The sequence below is a fragment of the Neoarius graeffei genome, chromosome 15 (genome assembly GCF_027579695.1).
Source record: "Neoarius graeffei isolate fNeoGra1 chromosome 15, fNeoGra1.pri, whole genome shotgun sequence".
Classification (NCBI taxonomy): Eukaryota; Metazoa; Chordata; class Actinopteri; order Siluriformes; family Ariidae; genus Neoarius; species Neoarius graeffei.
The window spans coordinates 9,020,877-9,040,225 of NC_083583.1; the positions used below are offsets into that span (position 1 = coordinate 9,020,877).

General features: G+C 42.8%; 1 protein-coding gene across 1 annotated transcript in view; it reads right to left on the reverse strand.

Moving 5' to 3' along the window:
• pkd1l2b (polycystic kidney disease 1 like 2b) overlaps positions 1–19,349 on the reverse strand; it is a 68,400-nt gene that overhangs the window by 4,963 nt on the left and 44,088 nt on the right. Inside the window, 12 exon segments of the mRNA XM_060941903.1 lie at positions 3,489–3,699; positions 3,781–3,941; positions 4,028–4,149; positions 4,236–4,369; positions 11,554–11,884; positions 12,005–12,190; positions 12,276–12,416; positions 13,547–13,649; positions 13,750–14,343; positions 14,448–14,674; positions 14,782–14,981; positions 19,059–19,205. Of these exon segments, the coding sequence (XP_060797886.1) occupies positions 3,489–3,699; positions 3,781–3,941; positions 4,028–4,149; positions 4,236–4,369; positions 11,554–11,884; positions 12,005–12,190; positions 12,276–12,416; positions 13,547–13,649; positions 13,750–14,343; positions 14,448–14,674; positions 14,782–14,981; positions 19,059–19,205 (2,557 nt within the window).

Sequence of the window (19,349 nt, forward strand, 5' to 3'; positions counted from 1 at the left end):
AGAACATGCAAACTCCGCACAGAAAGGCCCTCGCCGGCCACGGGGTTTGAACCTGGACCTTCTTGCTGTGAGGCGACAGCGCTAACCACTACACCACCGTGCCGCCCCCTTTTGAGAAATATATTATACAAAATTATCTGCCAATAGAACAAGACTATTTCAAGCCTGAAATAATCTTTTATTTGGTTTCTTTTCATCTTATAATTAACGAGACAGTCAATGACGGCGTAGCTCACTCTGGCCCCGTCTAGTCCAGAAGGAACGATCTAAGGCTACGTTTACATTACGTCGAATCAGCGGATCATCAGATTAACGTTCTTAAAATGATTCGCGTTTACACTAAAACCGTTAGCCGTGCACACAGCAACACCAATACGCGGATACGCTCGGCTCCGCAGGCATCCTGCGCTCCAAATCACTCCACCCTGAACAGCGAGTGCCCTCTGGAGGGTGCGCACTCCGGCCCTGCGCAGCTCACAGAGTGCGCGAGTGAAGTGAACAAGCCACGATTCGGGACTGAGCCGCTGTGTGTGTGATCCCAACGCATATCACTTATTACTTGCAAGTGGAAGGATGGCAAGCCTAAAGACAATCATAACTACACAGTGGGCAGTATTTGCATCAGTATTTGCAGTATTTTCATACTTTTATACTCTTTAATGAAAGGTGATACAAGGCGGAAGTCCGCGCCGTTTTTCAGCAGTCGCGTCACATGACCAACGCCAGCCTAAAGTGGGCCACCTTGCACAATAAATGTTGCAAGCTATATATAGAAGCGATATCCACCCTAGGAATACCGACCTATTTGCCAGAAAGAATCCAAAACAGTGAGGAACTGACTGAGAAGAAGCAATTTTTGTTGGACTACAAGACCTTAAGGCTTAATTAGTCCATAACTTCATTAATAATTGTCATGAAGCAAATCTGGGTAGAAGTTATATGCACCCTAGGCACCCCTACCTTCATGCCAGAAAGAATCAAATTCAGTGAAAAATTGAGGGAGAAGAAGTGATTTGTGTGGAAACTGCTTGTTAGGTAGAAGCTATATGCACCCCAGGAAGACCTACCTTCCTGCCAAAAAGAATAAAAACTGGTGAAGAACTGAGAGAGAAGAAGCGATTTTTGTGAAAAGTGGACGACGCCAGACGGACAACACATGATGGCATAACTCATCACCTGTCGGCAGGATGAGCTACAACCCCGATTCCAAAAAAGTTGGGACAAAGTACAAATTGTAAATAAAAACGGAATGCAATCATTTACAAATCTCAAAAACTGATATTGTATTCACAATAGAACATAGACAACATATCAAATGTCGAAAGTGAGACATTTTGAAATTTCATGCCAAATATTGGCTCATTTGAAATTTCATGACAGCAACACATCTCAAAAAAGTTGGGACAGGGGCAATAAGAGGCTGGAAAAGTTAAAGGTACAAAAAAGGAACAGCTGGAGGACCAAATTGCAACTCATTAGGTCAATTGGCAATAGGTCATTAACATGACTGGGTATAAAAAGAGCATCTTGGAGTGGCAGCGGCTCTCAGAAGTAAAGATGGGAAGAGGATCACCAATCCCCCTAATTCTGCGCCGACAAATAGTGGAGCAATATCAGAAAGGAGTTCGACAGTGTAAAATTGCAAATAGTTTGAACATATCATCATCTACAGTGCATAATATCATCAAAAGATTCAGAGAATCTGGAAGAATCTCTGTGCGTAAGGGTCAAGGCCGGAAAACCATACTGGGTGCCCGTGATCTTCGGGCCCTTAGATGGCACTGCATCACATACAGGCATGCTTCTGTATTGGAAATCACAAAATGGGCTCAGGAATATTTCCAGAGAACATTATCTGCGAACACAATTCACCGTGCCATCCGCCGTTGCCAGCTAAAACTCTACAGTTCAAAGAAGAAGCCGTATCTAAACACGATCCAGAAGCGCAGACGTCTTCTCTGGGCCAAAGCTCATTTAAAATGGACTGTGGCAAAGTGGAAAACTGTTCTGTGGTCAGACGAATCAAAATTTGAAGTTCTTTATGGAAATCAGGGACGCCGTGTCATTCGGACTAAAGAGGAGAAGGACGACCCAAGTTGTTATCAGCGCTCAGTTCAGAAGCCTGAATCTCTGATGGTATGGGGTTGCATTAGTGCGTGTGGCATGGGCAGCTTACACATCTGGAAAGACACCATCAATGCTGAAAGGTATATCCAGGTTCTAGAGCAACATATGCTCCCATCCAGACGACGTCTCTTTCAGGGAAGACCTTGCATTTTCCAACATGACAATGCCAAACCACATACTGCATCAATTACAGCATCATGGCTGCGTAGAAGAAGGGTCCAGGTACTGAACTGGCCAGCCTGCAGTCCAGATCTTTCACCCATAGAAAACATTTGGCGCATCATAAAACGGAAGATACGACAAAAAAAGACCTAAAACAGTTGAGCAACTAGAATCCTACATTAGACAAGAATGGGTTGACATTCCTATCCCTAAACTTGAGCAACTTGTCTCCTCAGTCCCCAGACGTTTACAGACTGTTGTAAAGAGAAAAGGGGATGTCTCACAGTGGTAAACATGGCCTTGTCCCAACTTTTTTGAGATGTGTTGTTGTCATGAAATTTAAAATCACCTAATTTTTCTCTTTAAATGATACATTTTCTCAGTTTAAACATTTGATATGTCATCTATGTTCTATTCTGAATAAAATATGGAATTTTGTGCCTTCCACATCATTGCATTCCGTATTTATTTACAATTTGTACTTTGTCCCAACTTTTTTGGAATCAGGGTTGTAATAATTATTCACCAAAGGTGAAGTGAATATCAGTGAATAATAATCAAGAAGTTGTTGAGGTTATTATTCACTGATACTCACTGAACCTGAGGTGGATAATTGTTTTAGTATAAATATGCAGGTGATTATTGGAAAAAAAATCATATTAAAAAAATTTATTTCAAACTTCAAAAGCGGCATGCATATGTAATAACGGTGCGGCACAGACCTGTGTCACTTATCTATGCCGAGTCACAAAAAATACTTTTATGAAATCGATAAAATAAATCACAATTCCACCTTACCTTTGAATAGTTTTAGACCAAACTTCATAGCATCTTTAGTGCTTTTAGGAACAGCATTTTCTTTCATCAGTTCTAATTCTTCCTCACTTATGGTGATGAAGCGATTGGCCACCATTTTGCCGAGTTGCTCGAGGTGAGAAATATTCCGAATCTCTCGACCAATCAGCGTGTGCGATTTTCTATAATCACCTGTGTATTTATACTTATACGAAATACTAGATCACTTTGACTATACTCAGCTAGAGGAACTCCACAAAGACTCGGGGACAGCATACAAAATTTGAATCAGACCGTAACCCGAGGTCAGGATCAAATCGGGAGCCACGGATCCGTGCAGCAAGTAATCACTGATGTTATATTTATTTTTTATTTTAACAGTCTCAAGGTTTTTGGATCCTCACCATAATGGAGTAGGCTAGGACCATAATGATCAGGACCACAATGAAGCTGGAGATGTCGTTCCACGCTCGCTGGAGGGCACAGGTGATCAAGTTCAGTTTGGAGTTGAGGCGCATGAGGTGCCACATTTTGATGGTGCTCAGCAGAATCAGGAAAGCCAAAATGTACCCCAGGCTTGTGTCTGCTGAGACGGTGTTGTAGAAGCTTGTGAATCTAGTGAAAAAAAAAAAAGGTAAATGTTGAAATGCTGTACTGGGTATGTGGAAGTCTGTCCATGTATCCATGTTCACTCACTGGTCTTTGTGCTTCTGAAAATACTCCAGATCCTGTTTTCCCTGAATCGTCCTATTGATGATCATTCCCAATGCACCCAAACTCAAAAGAATAATGGCCAGTTCTAAAAGGTTATACTTGCTCCTGAAGTACTGCAATTTCTGCTGCTTGATTCTCTTGATCTGTTAAAATGATCACAGGGTACAATTTAATTCAGCCTTATCCGTTTATGTTTTAAAAGATCTGTTGTATAATAAAGGGAACTTACCTGCAAAAACATATAATAGAGAATGAAAAGGAAATAAATGATCTCAGAGGCCAGTATATTAATGCCATTCGTGGTGTGGTAAAGACGTAAAGTATGCAGCTCGCTGCCGTACTGGAAGGCTCCTGTGAAAACCATGTAGAACTTGTTGAACATCCTCATTTTAATTGCGCTTTCTGTTTTAAATATGAGACTAGAAATGTTTCCCTACCCACTGCGGTGGTTTCTAGCATCAGGGTCACAATACAGAAGAGGTTAACATTTGCGTTGTAGACTGTGAACTCGACGAAGATTGCTCGTGTGTATACATCCAACCACGTGTTGTTAAACAGGTACTGTAACATGCTGAAAAGAGAGAGATAAGGAATCGTTTTATTTTATTTGAATAAAGAAGGTTTTAATGGCACTATGGGTGGCACGGTGGTGCAGTGGTTAGCACCGTCTGTAAAGGTTCTTAGTCATCCAGGTCATAGTAAACCATAGGTGCTAAAGAAGGCAACTGGACTTGCTTGAAATTCTTGAAGACGTTTCACTTATCCACCACCTACAATGCAGTCCTTGACACACTTCCCAGAAAGCTGAATACACATCCACACCAAGACTCAGGCCCTGTCCACATGGCAATGGATTCAGGTGACTCCGATACAATTGCTTATCGTTTAGGCTTGGTGTCCACACGGCACCGGCGTTTTGGGTGCCCAAAACGCAATCTTTTTGAGAACGGGTTCCAGAGTGGAAAGATCTGGCAACGTTGCCGTTGTGAAGTCCTCTGGATGAGTAGAACGGATTTGTTTACGATGACGTCACAACCACATGACTGTGAGTGCTTCACGCTGGGTAGAAGTGTAACGAACTCGATGCGAGTTGTCAACAAATCCTATAACTTGGTTCATGAAACGCGCTTACAAAATATTTTCACTGTGAATATTTATTGTGTAATGGTGCAAAGTGAGAGAGAGAGAGAGACTCTGCCCTTAGGGCAGAGTCAATCCCGCCAGCAAAAATAGGGAAAAAAAGGAGCGATCTCACCTCTTCAGATGTTGGTTTAAGTCCTACAATACATTCCTCAAAAAGGGCGTAGAAGAGCAAATTAATCCATCAACGTGTAGCATTCAATTTATTCCGAACCATTAAAGACGCCGCCTTCCGCGTAGAATCATACGTCATCCTCGCCGCCATACTGGATAGGTCAAAGAGGAGAATAAAGATTCATGTGCTGCATTTAACTGTACCAACAGGTTTACCGTCCAAACGAGATCACATGGGATTACCTTTCACAGGTGAGAAACAACAAATTAATCCATCAACGTGTAGCATTCAATTTATTCCGGACCATTAAAGACGCCGCCTTCCGCGTAGAATCATACGTCATCCTCGCCGCCATATTGGATAGGTCAAAGCGGAGAATAAAGATTCATGTGCTGCGTTTAACTGTACCAACAGGTTTACCGTCCAAACGAGATCACATGGGATTACCTTTCACAGGTGAGAAACAACAAATTAATCCATCAACGTGTAGCATTCAATTTATTCCGGACCATTAAAGACGCTGCCTTCCGCGTAGAATCATACGTCATCCTCGCCGCCATATTGGATAGGTCAAAGCGGAGAATAAAGATTAGCTGCGTTTAACTGTACCAACAGGTTTGCCGTCCAAACGAGATCACATGGGATTACCTTTCACAGGTGAGACTGGAAAAATACTTTTCATTGTATTTGGTCATTATAATGTAATTTTACGAACAGATTTTCCTGACTTTGTGGCTAATATGAAGTCTCGCGCATAATAGTTTATGTGCATGCGTCCTTACTTCTTTTATTGTTCTGGTGTCTCCGAAGGGACCGTCTTACAGCGCCCCTAGAGGTGTGGCATGTGTATTGCATCATTTTCAGCAAGCGTTGCGTTGCCATATGGACCTGATATTTTACTGATCGTTGCCCATTTGGACGCGATATATTTTTAAATAACATCTCGTTGCCGTTGTCGTGTGGATGTAGCTTGTATCGGAGTCACCTGAATCCGTTGCCGTGTGGACAGGGCCTCAGCTAACTTCAATGACTCACATAATGGCAGAGAGAGCCAACAACCCACAGATCACCCTAACGACCCTCTAGGCTGCTAACACCATTCACACCCGGCCCTCAGTGACATACACCTACAGGATGACTCAAAGACCCAGGTGACCTCAACGACTCTCCTTAGGGTTGCTTTTGGTCCACTAGAGGATAAATACCTGAAAATTCCCACTAGCCAGACAGAACTGAAGAAGCCTTTCGGATGAGAGGTGAAACGTCTTCAAGAATTTCAAGCAAGTCCAGTGATTAGCACTGTTGCCTCTCAGCAAGAACAGACAACAAGGGTAACAAGGGTCAACCTCATGGCTGACAAGGGCCTTTCTGTGTGGAGTTTGCATGTTCTCTCCGTGTCTGCGTGGGTTTTCTCCGGGTGCTCCGGTTTCCTCCACAGTCCAAAGACATGCAGGTTAGGCTAATTGGCTACTCTAAATTGTCTGTTGATCAAGCTTGGAGAGGGATGGGCTCTGCCAAGTTTAAATGCCCTACATACATTGATGATGGACTGTTAAAAATGTCATCAGTGGTGCCCTTACAGCCCTTGCTAGCTATGGGGAGAAGAAGAATCACACTGTGCAACGTTTTCTCTGATCATCTGCAGAGAATCAATTCCATTCCTGGGGACCAAACACTTGTGCTTTGCTTCATCTGGAGCTTGTGACTCAACTGGATTGCCGTAAAGTAAAGGTCTCATCTCATCTCATTATCTCTAGCCGCTTTATCCTGTCCTACAGGGTCGCAGGCAAGCTGGAGCCTATCCCAGCTGACTACGGGCGAAAGGCGGGATACACCCTGGACAAGTCGCCAGATCATCACAGGGCTGACACATAGACACAGACAACCATTCACACTCACACCTACGCTCAATTTAGAGTCACCAGTTAACCTAACCTGCATGTCTTTGGAGTGTGGGGGAAACCGGAGCACCCGGAGGAAACCCACACGGACACGGGGAGAACATGCAAACTCCGCACAGAAAGGCCCTCGCCGGCCACGGGGCTCGAACCCGGACCTTCTTGCTGTGAGGCGACAGCGCTAACCACTACACCACCGTGCCGCCTAAAGTAAAGGTGTAATATTTAAATAATATTGGCTGGCGTTGAGTGGTCTATTCCATTCAGCTAGCATGATATTGAATGAGTCAAAAACGAGTAGCTGAATGGAATATATCTGATATACCACAAAAAAGCCAGCCAATATTATTATTATTATTATTATTATTATTATACATTCCTTTTGGGTGTTCAACAAGTCTTTCTCTTTCAAAATTCTCTCAAAATCTTCTGTATTTAACGAAGCAAACCTGGCAGTCGCTTGCTATCGCGGAAGTTTTACGTCTTCGACATGTGACGTCATGTTGTCTTGACAACCATGCAATATTGTGAACCATATTCAATGCTCATTCTCCATTGGGTAGAGCGACATAATACACGTAGGATAAGTGATATGCTAACAATATTGCATGCTATCAAACCAAATGAATGAAACCCGCTAGAAGGGAATAGAACACGTTTTTATTCCATCGAAAAAGTGTCCTGTATGCATAATAATGTACAATATCCATATACTCCGGCTTGCAGAATTTTTTTAGGTGCATCCCATGGGATCCCAGCCTTGATGAGACATCTAATCTCAACCAGAGTGCAAATACTGTATTACACCTCCTATTTGTATCTGTGTTTGTATCCATTAAGAACATGTTATCTGTTCAACCTGAATAATGTTTTTTTAAAATATATATATCTTTTTACTTGTGTGGCTTGAATGTCCTCTTCTGCTGCTATCCACTGTGCTGCTGCAAACAGGAAATTTCCCCACTGTGGGATAACGAAGGTCTTCTTATCTTATAAACTTTTTTACACTTAGCGCAGCAATCATTTTCACAATATGACCCTGCAGTTTCAATCCTGTGAGTATTCATAGTTTAATATTAACTAGTGCAATATATAGAGGCTATCACATGGTTGCACAAAGATATGAAGTTTATCTTCAAGTGGTGAAAATATTCACAAGTGAGCGAAGTGAACAAGTGAAAATATTTTCAACATGCCAAGACAAACTTCATATCTTTGCGTTACAGTGTAATGTTGTTTATATTATATGGACACATCCACACACAAAAATGCAAGTTATTCAAAAAAATTTTAATTTTGAACCGGTTCACCATTTTGACATCCAGTCAGCAGGAAAACACTGGGCGTGATGTCATAGGCGTGAAATATCGGGAATTATTGTACATACAGGACACTTTTTTGATGGAATAAAATGTGTTCTATTCCCTTCTACCAGGTTTCATTCATCTGGTTTGATCGCATGCAATGTTGTTAGCATATCGCTTATCCTACGTGTTTTACATCACTCTACCCAATGGAGAATAAGCGTTGAATATGGTTTATGATATTGCATGGTTATCGAGACAACATGACGTCACATGTCGGAGCACAAATATCCAATGAGAAACTTTTCTGTTCTGCATGCACAGAAGCATTTCTTTGTCCGTCAGGAAAGAGAAAGACATGTTGAACACCAGAAAGTCTACTAAAGCATCATTAGATATTCTTCACGCATATTTACAAAAGAAAAACATACCAATGGACATCGAAAAACTGGAAAAGAGACACATTGGAGACGTAAAACTTCCGTGCTCGCGAGCGACTGTGACAATTTGTAAACAAACATGGCTGCCAGATTTGTTTAATTAAAAACAGAAGATTTTGAGAGAATTTTGGCTGACAGGTCGCTCCGTTGTGTGTAGCTGTCGATGTTGGTTTTAAAAGTAAATAAGCAAATTACACAGGGAAATGAATACTTAAGTCTGAGTGAAAAATGCTGTAGCGAGCGGCGTGGAAGGAGAGTCTGGAGACAGAAATCTTATTTTCATGGTCGTTATCCTGTGCTACTTGCTCTCAATAGCACTGGCTTGAGCACTTTATTAGCATTCGCTAACACTAGTTATTGATGAACTGATCAATGCTACACCGGCTGGAAGGTGAATTCACTGCTGTACTGATGACGCCGACTCGCAGGTAAAGCTAGCATTGACCTTCGAGAATGCTGATATGAAGAGAGTGTGTATGTATAATAAAAATAATATTGGCTGGGTTTTTTTCGTGGTCTATCAGATATATTTCATTCAGCTACTCGTCTTCGACTCATTCAATATCATGCTAGCTGAATGGAATATATCTGATATACCACTCAATGCCAGCCAATATTATTTAAATATGTCACTCAAATCCGTGATGCATTTTGTATAAAAAATGTGAGTTTTTCAACACGAGAAGATAAACTTCATATCTTCATTTCTTTTTATTATACAACCCCGATTCCAAAAAAGTTGGGACAAAGTACAAATTGTAAATAAAAATGGAATGCAATCATTTACAAATCTCAAAAACTGATATTGTATTCACAATAGAACATAGACAACATATCAAATGTCGAAAGTGAGACATTTTGAAATTTCATGCCAAATATTGGCTCATTTGAAATTTCATGACAGCAACACATCTCAAAAAAGTTGGGACAGGGGCAATAAGAGGCTGGAAAAGTTAAAGGTACAAAAAAGGAACAGCTGGAGGACCAAATTGCAACTCATTAGGTCAATTGGCAATAGGTCATTAACATGACTGGGTATAAAAAGAGCATCTTGGAGTGGCAGCGGCTCTCAGAAGTAAAGATGGGAAGAGGATCACCAATCCCCCTAATTCTGCGCTGACAAATAGTGAAGCAATATCAGAAAGGAGTTCAACAGTGTAAAATTGCAAAGAGTTTGAACATATCATCCAAAGATTCAGAGAATCTGGAAGAACCTCTGTGCGTAAGGGTCAAGGCCGGAAAACCATACTGGGTGCCCGTGATCTTCGGGCCCTTAGACGGCACTGCATCACATACAGGCATGCTTCTGTATTGGAAATCACAAAATGGGCTCAGGAATATTTCCAGAGAACATTATCTGTGAACACAATTCACCGTGCCATCCGCCGTTGCCAGCTAAAACTCTATAGTTCAAAGAAAAAGCCGTATCTAAACATGATCCAGAAGCGCAGAAGTCTTCTCTGGGCCAAGGCTCATTTAAAATGGACTGTGGCAAAGTGGAAAACTGTTCTGTGGTCAGACGAATCAAAATTTGAAGTTCTTTATGGAAATCAGGGACGCCGTGTCATTCGGACTAAAGAGGAGAAGGACGACCCAAGTTGTTATCAGCGCTCAGTTCAGAAGCCTGCATCTCTGATGGTATGGGGTTGCATTAGTGCATGTGGCATGGGCAGCTTACACATCTGGAAAGACACCATCAATGCTGAAAGGTATATCCAGGTTCTAGAGCAACATATGCTCCCATCCAGACGACGTCTCTTTCAGGGAAGACCTTGCATTTTCCAACATCACAATGCCAAACCACATACTGCATCAATTACAGCATCATGGCTGTGTAGAAGAAGGGTCCAGGTACTGAACTGGCCAGCCTGCAGTCCAGGTCTTTCACCCATAGAAAACATTTGGCGCATCATAAAACGGAAGATATGACAAAAAAGACCTAAGACAGTTGAGCAACTAGAATCCTACATTAGACAAGAATGGGTTAACATTCCTATCCCTAAACTTGAGCAACTTGTCTCCTCAGTCCCCAGACGTTTACAGACTGTTGTAAAGAGAAAAGGGGATGTCTCACAGTGGTAAACATGGCCTTGTCCCAACTTTTTTGAGATGTGTTGTTGTCATGAAATTTAAAATCACCTAATTTTTCTCTTTAAATGATACATTTTCTCAGTTTAAACATTTGATATGTCATCTATGTTCTATTCTGAATAAAATATGGAATTTTGAAACTTCCACATCATTGCATTCCGTATTTATTTACAATTTGTACTTTGTCGGACTCAGGGTTGTATCGACACATTCACAAACAAAAAGTACCCAGAATTCTCGAAACAATTCATCAATTTCCTGATGAGTGACATATAGAGATTTATGTCATGGTTTTGGTTCTCCATGTCCCGGATGGACCTCGTATGAAAAATACAAGTGGTGTATTTCTGAGTAAAACACTAGTGTCTATATAATAGTAGTTAAGGAATAACTTGTGAATGAAAAATATTATGAATAAATGTATCATCATCTCATCTTAATCCTTTAGCGCCAACGTGTTGCTTAGGGCAGTATTATTATTTCTGTTTCCGTAACCATTTCTTCTTTATGGAGTGGGTGGTTAAACCTCTGCCCGACCCCCAACCTGGAGGACCAGGGGCTGTTCTTGGTCTGGTCTCCCATCCTTGACCAATCTGGCTTGGTTGGCCCTACCAGGAGCATACACTCCTGCCGACATAGCTCTCAGATTCATAAAGAAATGCAAGCCCTGCCACCACGACAAGATGACAGCCCACAGTGAGGATGAATAAACGTACACAGATATGAAATTGTTTCTTGAACTGGTTTTATCTTGAGAAAGCTTTCACCTGCTTGCTTGTTGTGGGTCAAGACCCAGGTCTAGTACAAATCCTCCACCTCTGTAGAAAGCCATGGTACCCCAGATAGGGTGCCCCCTAAGTTTGGACTGGGTTTGGTATTGCCAGGACATCAGGAGGGTCTTAGTCATATTTATATTTCTTGAACGATTCCAGCGTGGACCATAGGAGCCCATGTCCTCTATATCCCAAGAGTATGGTGCATGACAATCATGAACAGCACGTTGCATGACTTTAGAAATTTTGCACGAGTCCTTGTGCACTCGAATCTGCCGGACACGGGCACTTCCCACAAGCTTTGAGTTTCCATCTGTGATGAAGCCTGAGAAGGTGGAAATGAAATGGATTAGAGAGTTAATCAGAACATTAGGGGCTTAAACAAGCCCAGTGTTAAGATTGCGTTTGTCCAAATCCATCTTTCATACGAAGGTTGAGGCAAAACCTGGAGGTTTTCCGTAGAGGTTTCCGATGAGGACGTTATTTGCCCAGGTAAACACATCTCCGGGGCTCATGCTGTCAGTGATACCAGTGCTGAAACTTTTCTGAATGTGCTGAGTGAGATAATAAGCATTTGGATCACGCTGACCATACGTAGCCAAGAGCAGTACGCACATAAACGCCACATAAACTGTGTAGAAAACAGAGATATCTAAACAGCCTGCTCTTTCTTTCTATCTGTAATCAAATAGAATTACATTTTCATTGTATCTTACTGATAATCTCCTTGAATAAGGCAATAGCTTTCTGATTTTTGATATAGTTTTCCTTCATTTTCTCAGTGGCAGCAGGAGTAGGGGGCTGGTAGAACGTGCATGTGCTATCCCTTCTGGAAATGCGTACATCATCAGGATCCTCTGTTAACAGGAGCATAGATGTTATTTATTATTTAAAAAAAAAAAGCCTTATAGAGACGATGATTGAGTTGGAAAATGTTAAGGCCCGGTCCCACAATACCAATAACTATAACTACAACTATACCAATAACTATAAATAAATGAGTCCCCTGCAGTTTATGTGGTCGGTGCTCACACCAGACCGATAACGATATCTATAGTCCAGGCCTGGGTTTATCCGTATCGGTGAGATCGCTTCTGAAGCCATTTTTCCAGGCCTGGACCTGATCCGATAAAACATCTGACCAATCAGGTAATTGTTTACATGTGACGTTGTCTGAGCATGTACTGTTTTTCCCCGGGCATCTTTGTACACCCTTGTTGCATCATGAAGTCATGGAAAATAAAAAAATATATATAATACAAAGCACTGATCTTTTATTCACGGATATGTGATATTTTCCATGAAATATCAATAGTAAATTAATAAAGTAAACATATAAATGTTTCAGGCTTCTTAAATTTTTTTATGTGATGCATCATCCGTATGAAATCGGTAACCAGTCTGTAATATACTGAAACATCTGTGACCAATCCATAAATTATTAGCATCCATGATGCATCTGTATTAAAATCCATAACCACTCTGTATCCTTTTTCACTACATTACAAGCATTTAGCAAACGCTCTTATACAGAGTGATATACAACATAGCCAGAGCAGTTGGGTGCCTTGATCAAGGGCACTTCCTGCTGGTCTCGGGAATTGAACCTGCAATCCTCTGGTCCTCAAGCTGCTTCTCTAACCAGTAGGCCATGGGTTCCCCTATTTCCATATTTTATCAATCCCCGGAGTGTGTACATGGGTTGTTTTGAAGTCCAACCTGTACAGTATGACCTGGAATAATGTGCTACCACTTGGAAAAAACTTCCATGACTATTCCTAAATTGCATGCATTTATTTCCCTGAGTGGCAGCACCAACCGGGATTATAGTCGGGATTATAGCTGTGGTGTGACTGCTCCAGACTGGAACTAAATTCAGGCAGAGGGATAGTCAGAGTTGTAGTTATAGGTGTAGTTATAGTTATCGGTGTTGTGGGACCAGACCCTAAGGCTTTGTTGAAAGTTCACACAAAAGTTCTGCATGTACCTGAGTAGGTAAGTGTCATGTCTTTAAACAGATGAACATAATTCATATCCTCACTTTGAACCTTTTTCACCACTAGAGCAAAGAAGATTGCAAATCCAAATACCTATGATAGGAAAGATACAGTAAAAATGATTCAACTGATAACATTCAGATAAATAATTATTATGTTATTTGTTAAAAAAACAGTTAAGTGCGTGTGTTACTTTTATAGGCTGGGTGAGGAACAAACTCTCAAAGAATGACACTGAGATAGAAATGAGCCAATTGATGGAGCGCTCTTTTCCATATGTCAGCCCATACATCATGATGAAGTATGCTGACACGCCACTGGTGGCCAAGATGAGAATCCAGCCCACGATCACAAACCACCAGGGTAAGCGTTTCTGATACCATTTTTTCTTCTTTTTCTCTTCTTCAGAGCCAGCATTGTGGACCTCGTTGCCCATTGGGTTGGAGTAGAGATACGGCTCTAGCAACTGTTTCATACCTCGAACCTGAAGCACAGCCTGAATGTGGCCCTGTGGCGTTGGGAACTGCGATGGACCCAGCAGCCTCAGCTGTTTTTCCAAATTCCGGAGCTGTTTGTAGAGATAGTTGCGATAGAGCTTATAGACTAAGAAGTGATCGTTTTCGGGATCTTCTACAGAAAATTTGCTAAGAGTGAAATTCTGCTGCCGAATGATGTCTTCCAGGACAAATAATAAAGTGTTGATGTCTGTTGTTTCAGATTCCTGTGCTGCATTTGGAACGGGACACTGCACTGCCTTGGCTAGGGCCCGAATGATTTTCTTTACGTCCTGAGAAACAATCATTTTGAATAAACTGTAGATATTATATACTGATATCATGAAACAGCTAAGAACATTATTTGAAGTTAGGATTACTAAAACAAAAGACCTACTTTGACAACAATCTCAGTCGTCATGTCTGTCTGAATGTGCCATCTTTCTGCAAGTTTTTTCTCCTGCTTTGGAGATCCAGATTTGGAGTCTTGAATTATTGCTACCGCTTTCTTTTTTCGAGGCTGGGTGCTTCTGAATATGGTCACAATCAAGAGGTTGACAGGGAACATAATAATGGAACTCTGGATGCCGATCATCAGTTGTTGGATGTTGAACTTGATAGTGCCTTTAGGTAAAGAAACGGATACTTCAAAATATATCCATGACTGTTAAATACTGCTACTAGTTTCTGAATTCAACATTGAAAATCTTATTATCATTAGTTATCGGTACCTATTTCCATGTCTTGCTCAGAGGGGTCTTTGGGAACCCCCCAGAACATGATGCTGGTTAGCATGGTACAGAGCAGCAAGGAGAAACAGCAAGAGACACGCTGTACTCGACTGAAATTACTGTTGGCAGGTCGGTTTATGACAGAGTACCAGATGTGACCGTCGCTCAAGTCTTTTGCCGTCTTCGTGAAAACGAGATTGCTGGAGGGGAGACAAGAAATTTAATTAGCAAGCTCTTCATTCATTTATTTACCTTTGTTAATGACTTTATCCTGGCTGAGGGCTGAAGGAACACTGGACACAAGCCAGAAAAATATTGGAATCGCTTCAGCAATTTAGACTGATCATTGGTACACTGGGCGGCACGGTGGTGTAGTGGTTAGCGCTGTCGCCTCACAGCAAGAAGGTCCTGGGTTCGAGCCCCAGGGCCGGCGAGGGCCTTTCTGTGTGGAGTTTGCATGTTGTCCGCGTGGGTTTCCTCCGGGTGCTCCGGTTTCCCCCACAGTCCAAAGACATGCAGGTTAGGTTAACTGGTGACTCTAAATTGACCGTAGGTGTGAATGTGAGTGTGAATGGTTGTCTGTGTCTATGTGTCAGCCCTGTGATGACCTGGCGACTTGTCCAGGGTGTACCCCGCCTTTTGCCCGTAGTCAGCTGGGATAGGCTCCAGCTTGCCTGCGACCCTGTAGAACAGGATAAAGCGGCTAGAGATAATGAGATGAGATTGGTACACTTGCATTTTTTTAACAGTTGGAGGAAACTAGAGAACCCAGAGGAACCCTATGCACACATAGTAATCGGACATCCAGACTGAACCCTGGAGGACCCTGAAACTGTGAGGTTACCCATTACACAACCCTCTGTGGATGTTCTTATTACAACCCCAAATCATAAAATGTCGGGACGGTATGTTGAAATTAAAACTGAAAACAATGATTTGTAAATAATTTGTGACCTGTATTGCACTCAAAACAATACAACAGCACATTATTTGATGTTTTACCTCACAAATTTTATTGTATTTTCAAAAATAAACACATTTCAATTTTGGTTCTTGTAACATGTTTCAGAAAGTTGGGACACTAAAGCTTTTATTACTTTATAACGTTCCCATTCCTTCTCACAACACTTAAAAGATGTTTAGGGACTGAAGACACCAAGTGATGAAGTGTTTCAGGTGTTATTTTGTCCCTTTCTTCCTGCAAACATGTCTTAAGGTGTGCAACAGTTAAGGGTCGTTGTTGTCATATTTTTCGTTTCAAATTTTCTCCACACATTCTGTATTGGGGACAGAGGGGACACACCCTCTTCTTCCACAGCCATGTCTCTGTAATGTGTGTAGAATGTGGTTTTGCATTGTCTTGTTGAAATCTCCCTGGAAAAGATGTCGTCTTGAAGGCAGCATATGTTGCTCCAAAATCTCAGTGTACTTTTCTGCATTAATGTTCCATCACAGAAGTGTAAGTTACCTTTACTAAGGGCACTGATACAACCCCATACCATGACACACCCTGGCTTTTGGACTTGTTCCTGGTAACAATCTGGATGGTCCTTTTATGCCGCTTTTCCACTACAAACGCGGCTGAGTCGGGCTGAGCCGTGCCGTGCTGAGTCGAGCCGAGTGGGGCTATTGAAGTTGCATTTCGACTACAACCGCGCTGAACCGTGCTGGCTGGAAGTGGGTGGACACTTTGGGTGGAGTTAGCGAAAGTGGGTGGACATCACGTGATGTCGTTAAGCAGCGCAAACAGTGACATCAGTGAGCTTTTAAGTGGTAGTCTCACGACCCGAATAGTAAACAATAAACATGGACATGGAGTCGTTAGTGTTGCTGGTCTTGGTTCTGTGGCTTGTTGTCACCGACAACGCCAACAGATACTGGCAAGAGCGTATAGATGAGGCGAGGCGCATAAGGCTTCAGAAATTCTCGTAATTCGTAATTCTTCTTCTTCTGGGTTTACGGTGTTTACAGATCCCAGCGTGCTCGCGGGGCGTGTGTGGGCATGTGAGGACACTCCTCCTCACCAATCAGTGCACAGGGGAGTGTCTGCTCACGCCCCTAGCCTCACTCGGCTCACTTTGGCTCGCTTCAGCCCCACTCCAAAACGGTGCGAGTTTTAGGGGCTAAGCAGGGCTGAAGCGAGCTGAGTCGTGCTGGTTTTTGGTAGTCGAAACGCGAGCCGTGTCAGGCTGAAGTGAGCTGAAGCGAGCTGAAGTGAGCTGAAAAAGGGTAGTGGAAAAGGGCCATTAGTCTTTGGTCCGGAGCACAGCCTCCATTTCTTCCAAAAAAGACCTGGAATACTGATTCAACTGACCACAAAACACGTTTGCACTATGTGATGATCCATCCCAGATGCCTCAGAGCCCAGAGAAGTCAGCAGCGCTTCTGGACACGGTTAACATAAGGCTTCCATTTTGCACAGTAAAGTTTAACTGGCAATTGTGGATGTAATTCTGTATTGTAGAGCTTGACAAAAGTTGCCAAAGTAATCCTGAGCCCATGTGGTTATATCAACTATAGATGAATGACGGTTCTTGGTGCAGTGCCGTCTGAGGGATCAGAGATCACGGGTGTTCAGCTTAGGCTTGTGCCCTTGCCCTTTACGCACCAAAATTTGTCCAGATTCTTTGAATTGTTTAATGATATTATGCATCGTATAGGGTGAAATATACAAATTCGTTCCTATCTTTCTTTGAGGAACATTGTTTTTAAACATTTCAATAATTTTCTTACGCATTTGTTAACAAACTGGAGATCCTCAGCCCATCTTTACTCCTCAAAGACTAGGCCTTTCCTGGATACTGATTTTGTACCAAGTCATGGTTACAATCCCATGTTGACATCACCTGTTTCAAATCACATCATTATTTAATTGTTTTACCGCATTCTTCTTCTTCTTTTGGCTACTCCCATTAAGGGTCACCACAGCGGATGTGTTCCGCATAGGTTTTACACCGGATGCCCTTCCTGATGCAACCCTCCCTAATCTATCTGGTGCACTGTCTTGTGCAACCCCAATGGCTGTATATTTGTACCTAATCTGCATGTCTTTGAATTGTGGGGAAACCAAAGCACCCGGAGGAAACCCACGCAGGCAAACTCCATACAGAAAGGCCCCTGTCACCCCTGAGGTTTGGGCCCTTAACTGTCTTGCTGTGAGGCAATAGCGCTAATCACAGCACCACCGTGCTGCCAATTGTTTTATGCTAACAACCAACCAGGTTTGCAAGGATCTCAGCAGTCCAAATCAGTATGAGACTGGCATGGCACTGACTGGCCCCTCTTGCTTTGTGGCCCCTGACCTGGCCCGTGACCTAGCCAACATTATTATGACTTGGATGTCCCACACTAACCCATACATTAGAAAGAAGGCTGTGCTTATCATGTATAAAGGTGTTCCTGAAGTACCCCGAATCCCTGTGACCTGCCTTCCCCCATATCAAAGAGAAACTTGAGGACCCTGACCCAGGTGTGCAGTCAGCAGCAGTTAACATCATCTGTGAGTTAGCCAGAAGAAACCCCAAGAACTACCTGTCCTTGGCCCCCCCCCTTTTCTTTAAGCTGATGATGGGAGTTTGCATGTTCTCCCCGTGTCTGTGTGGGTTTCCTCCGGGTGCTCTGGTTTCCCCCACAGTCCAAAGACATGCAGGCTAGGTTAATTGGTGGCTCTAAATTGACCATGAGTATGAATGGTTGTTTGTCTCTATGTGTCAACCCTGCGATGATCTAGCAACTTGTCCAGGGTGTGCCCCACCTCTCGCACATAGTCAGCTGGGATAGGCTCCAGCTTGCCTGCAACCCTGCACAGGATGGATGGATGCTTTCTTCTTTTTCTCATTTGGGGTTGTCTCATCTCATCTCATCTCATTATCTCTAGCCGCTTTATCCTTCTACAGGGTCGCAGGCAAGCTAGAGCCTATCCCAGCAGACTACGGGCGAAAGGCGGGGTCCACCCTGGACAAGTCGCCAGGTCATCACAGGGCTGACACATAGACACAGACAACCATTCACACTCACATTCACACCTACGGTCAATTTAGAGTCACCAGTTAACCTAACCTGCATGTCTTTGGACTGTGGGGGAAACCGGAGCACCCGGAGGAAACCCACGCGGACACGGGGAGAACATGCAAACTCCACACAGAAAGGCCCTCGCCGGCCACGGGGCTTGAACCCGGACCTTCTTGCTGTGAGGCGACAGCGCTAACCACTACACCACCGTGCCGCCCCCATTTGGGGTTGTACAAATGTTATTTGAAGAAAATTATTCTACTCACTGGAAACTTTTTAAGTCCTTCTCAGATGCTGTATGGACCACCTTGTCCAGAGTGCAGCCCCCAAAATCAATGGCCAGCCATGAATTGCACAAGAAATGCCATGTCTGTCCAGTCTCCAGATCCTGCACCATCACCTTACTGACATACCTGATAAATAGAAATTGGGTGCTGACTATAAGAGATCCTTTTTATGCATATACAACAACTCACCATCTGCAAGTAATGGATTTGAACACAACTTTTGTTCTGATTGGTTAGAAGGTGTTTTCAGTAACAGCAGCTCTGCTAATA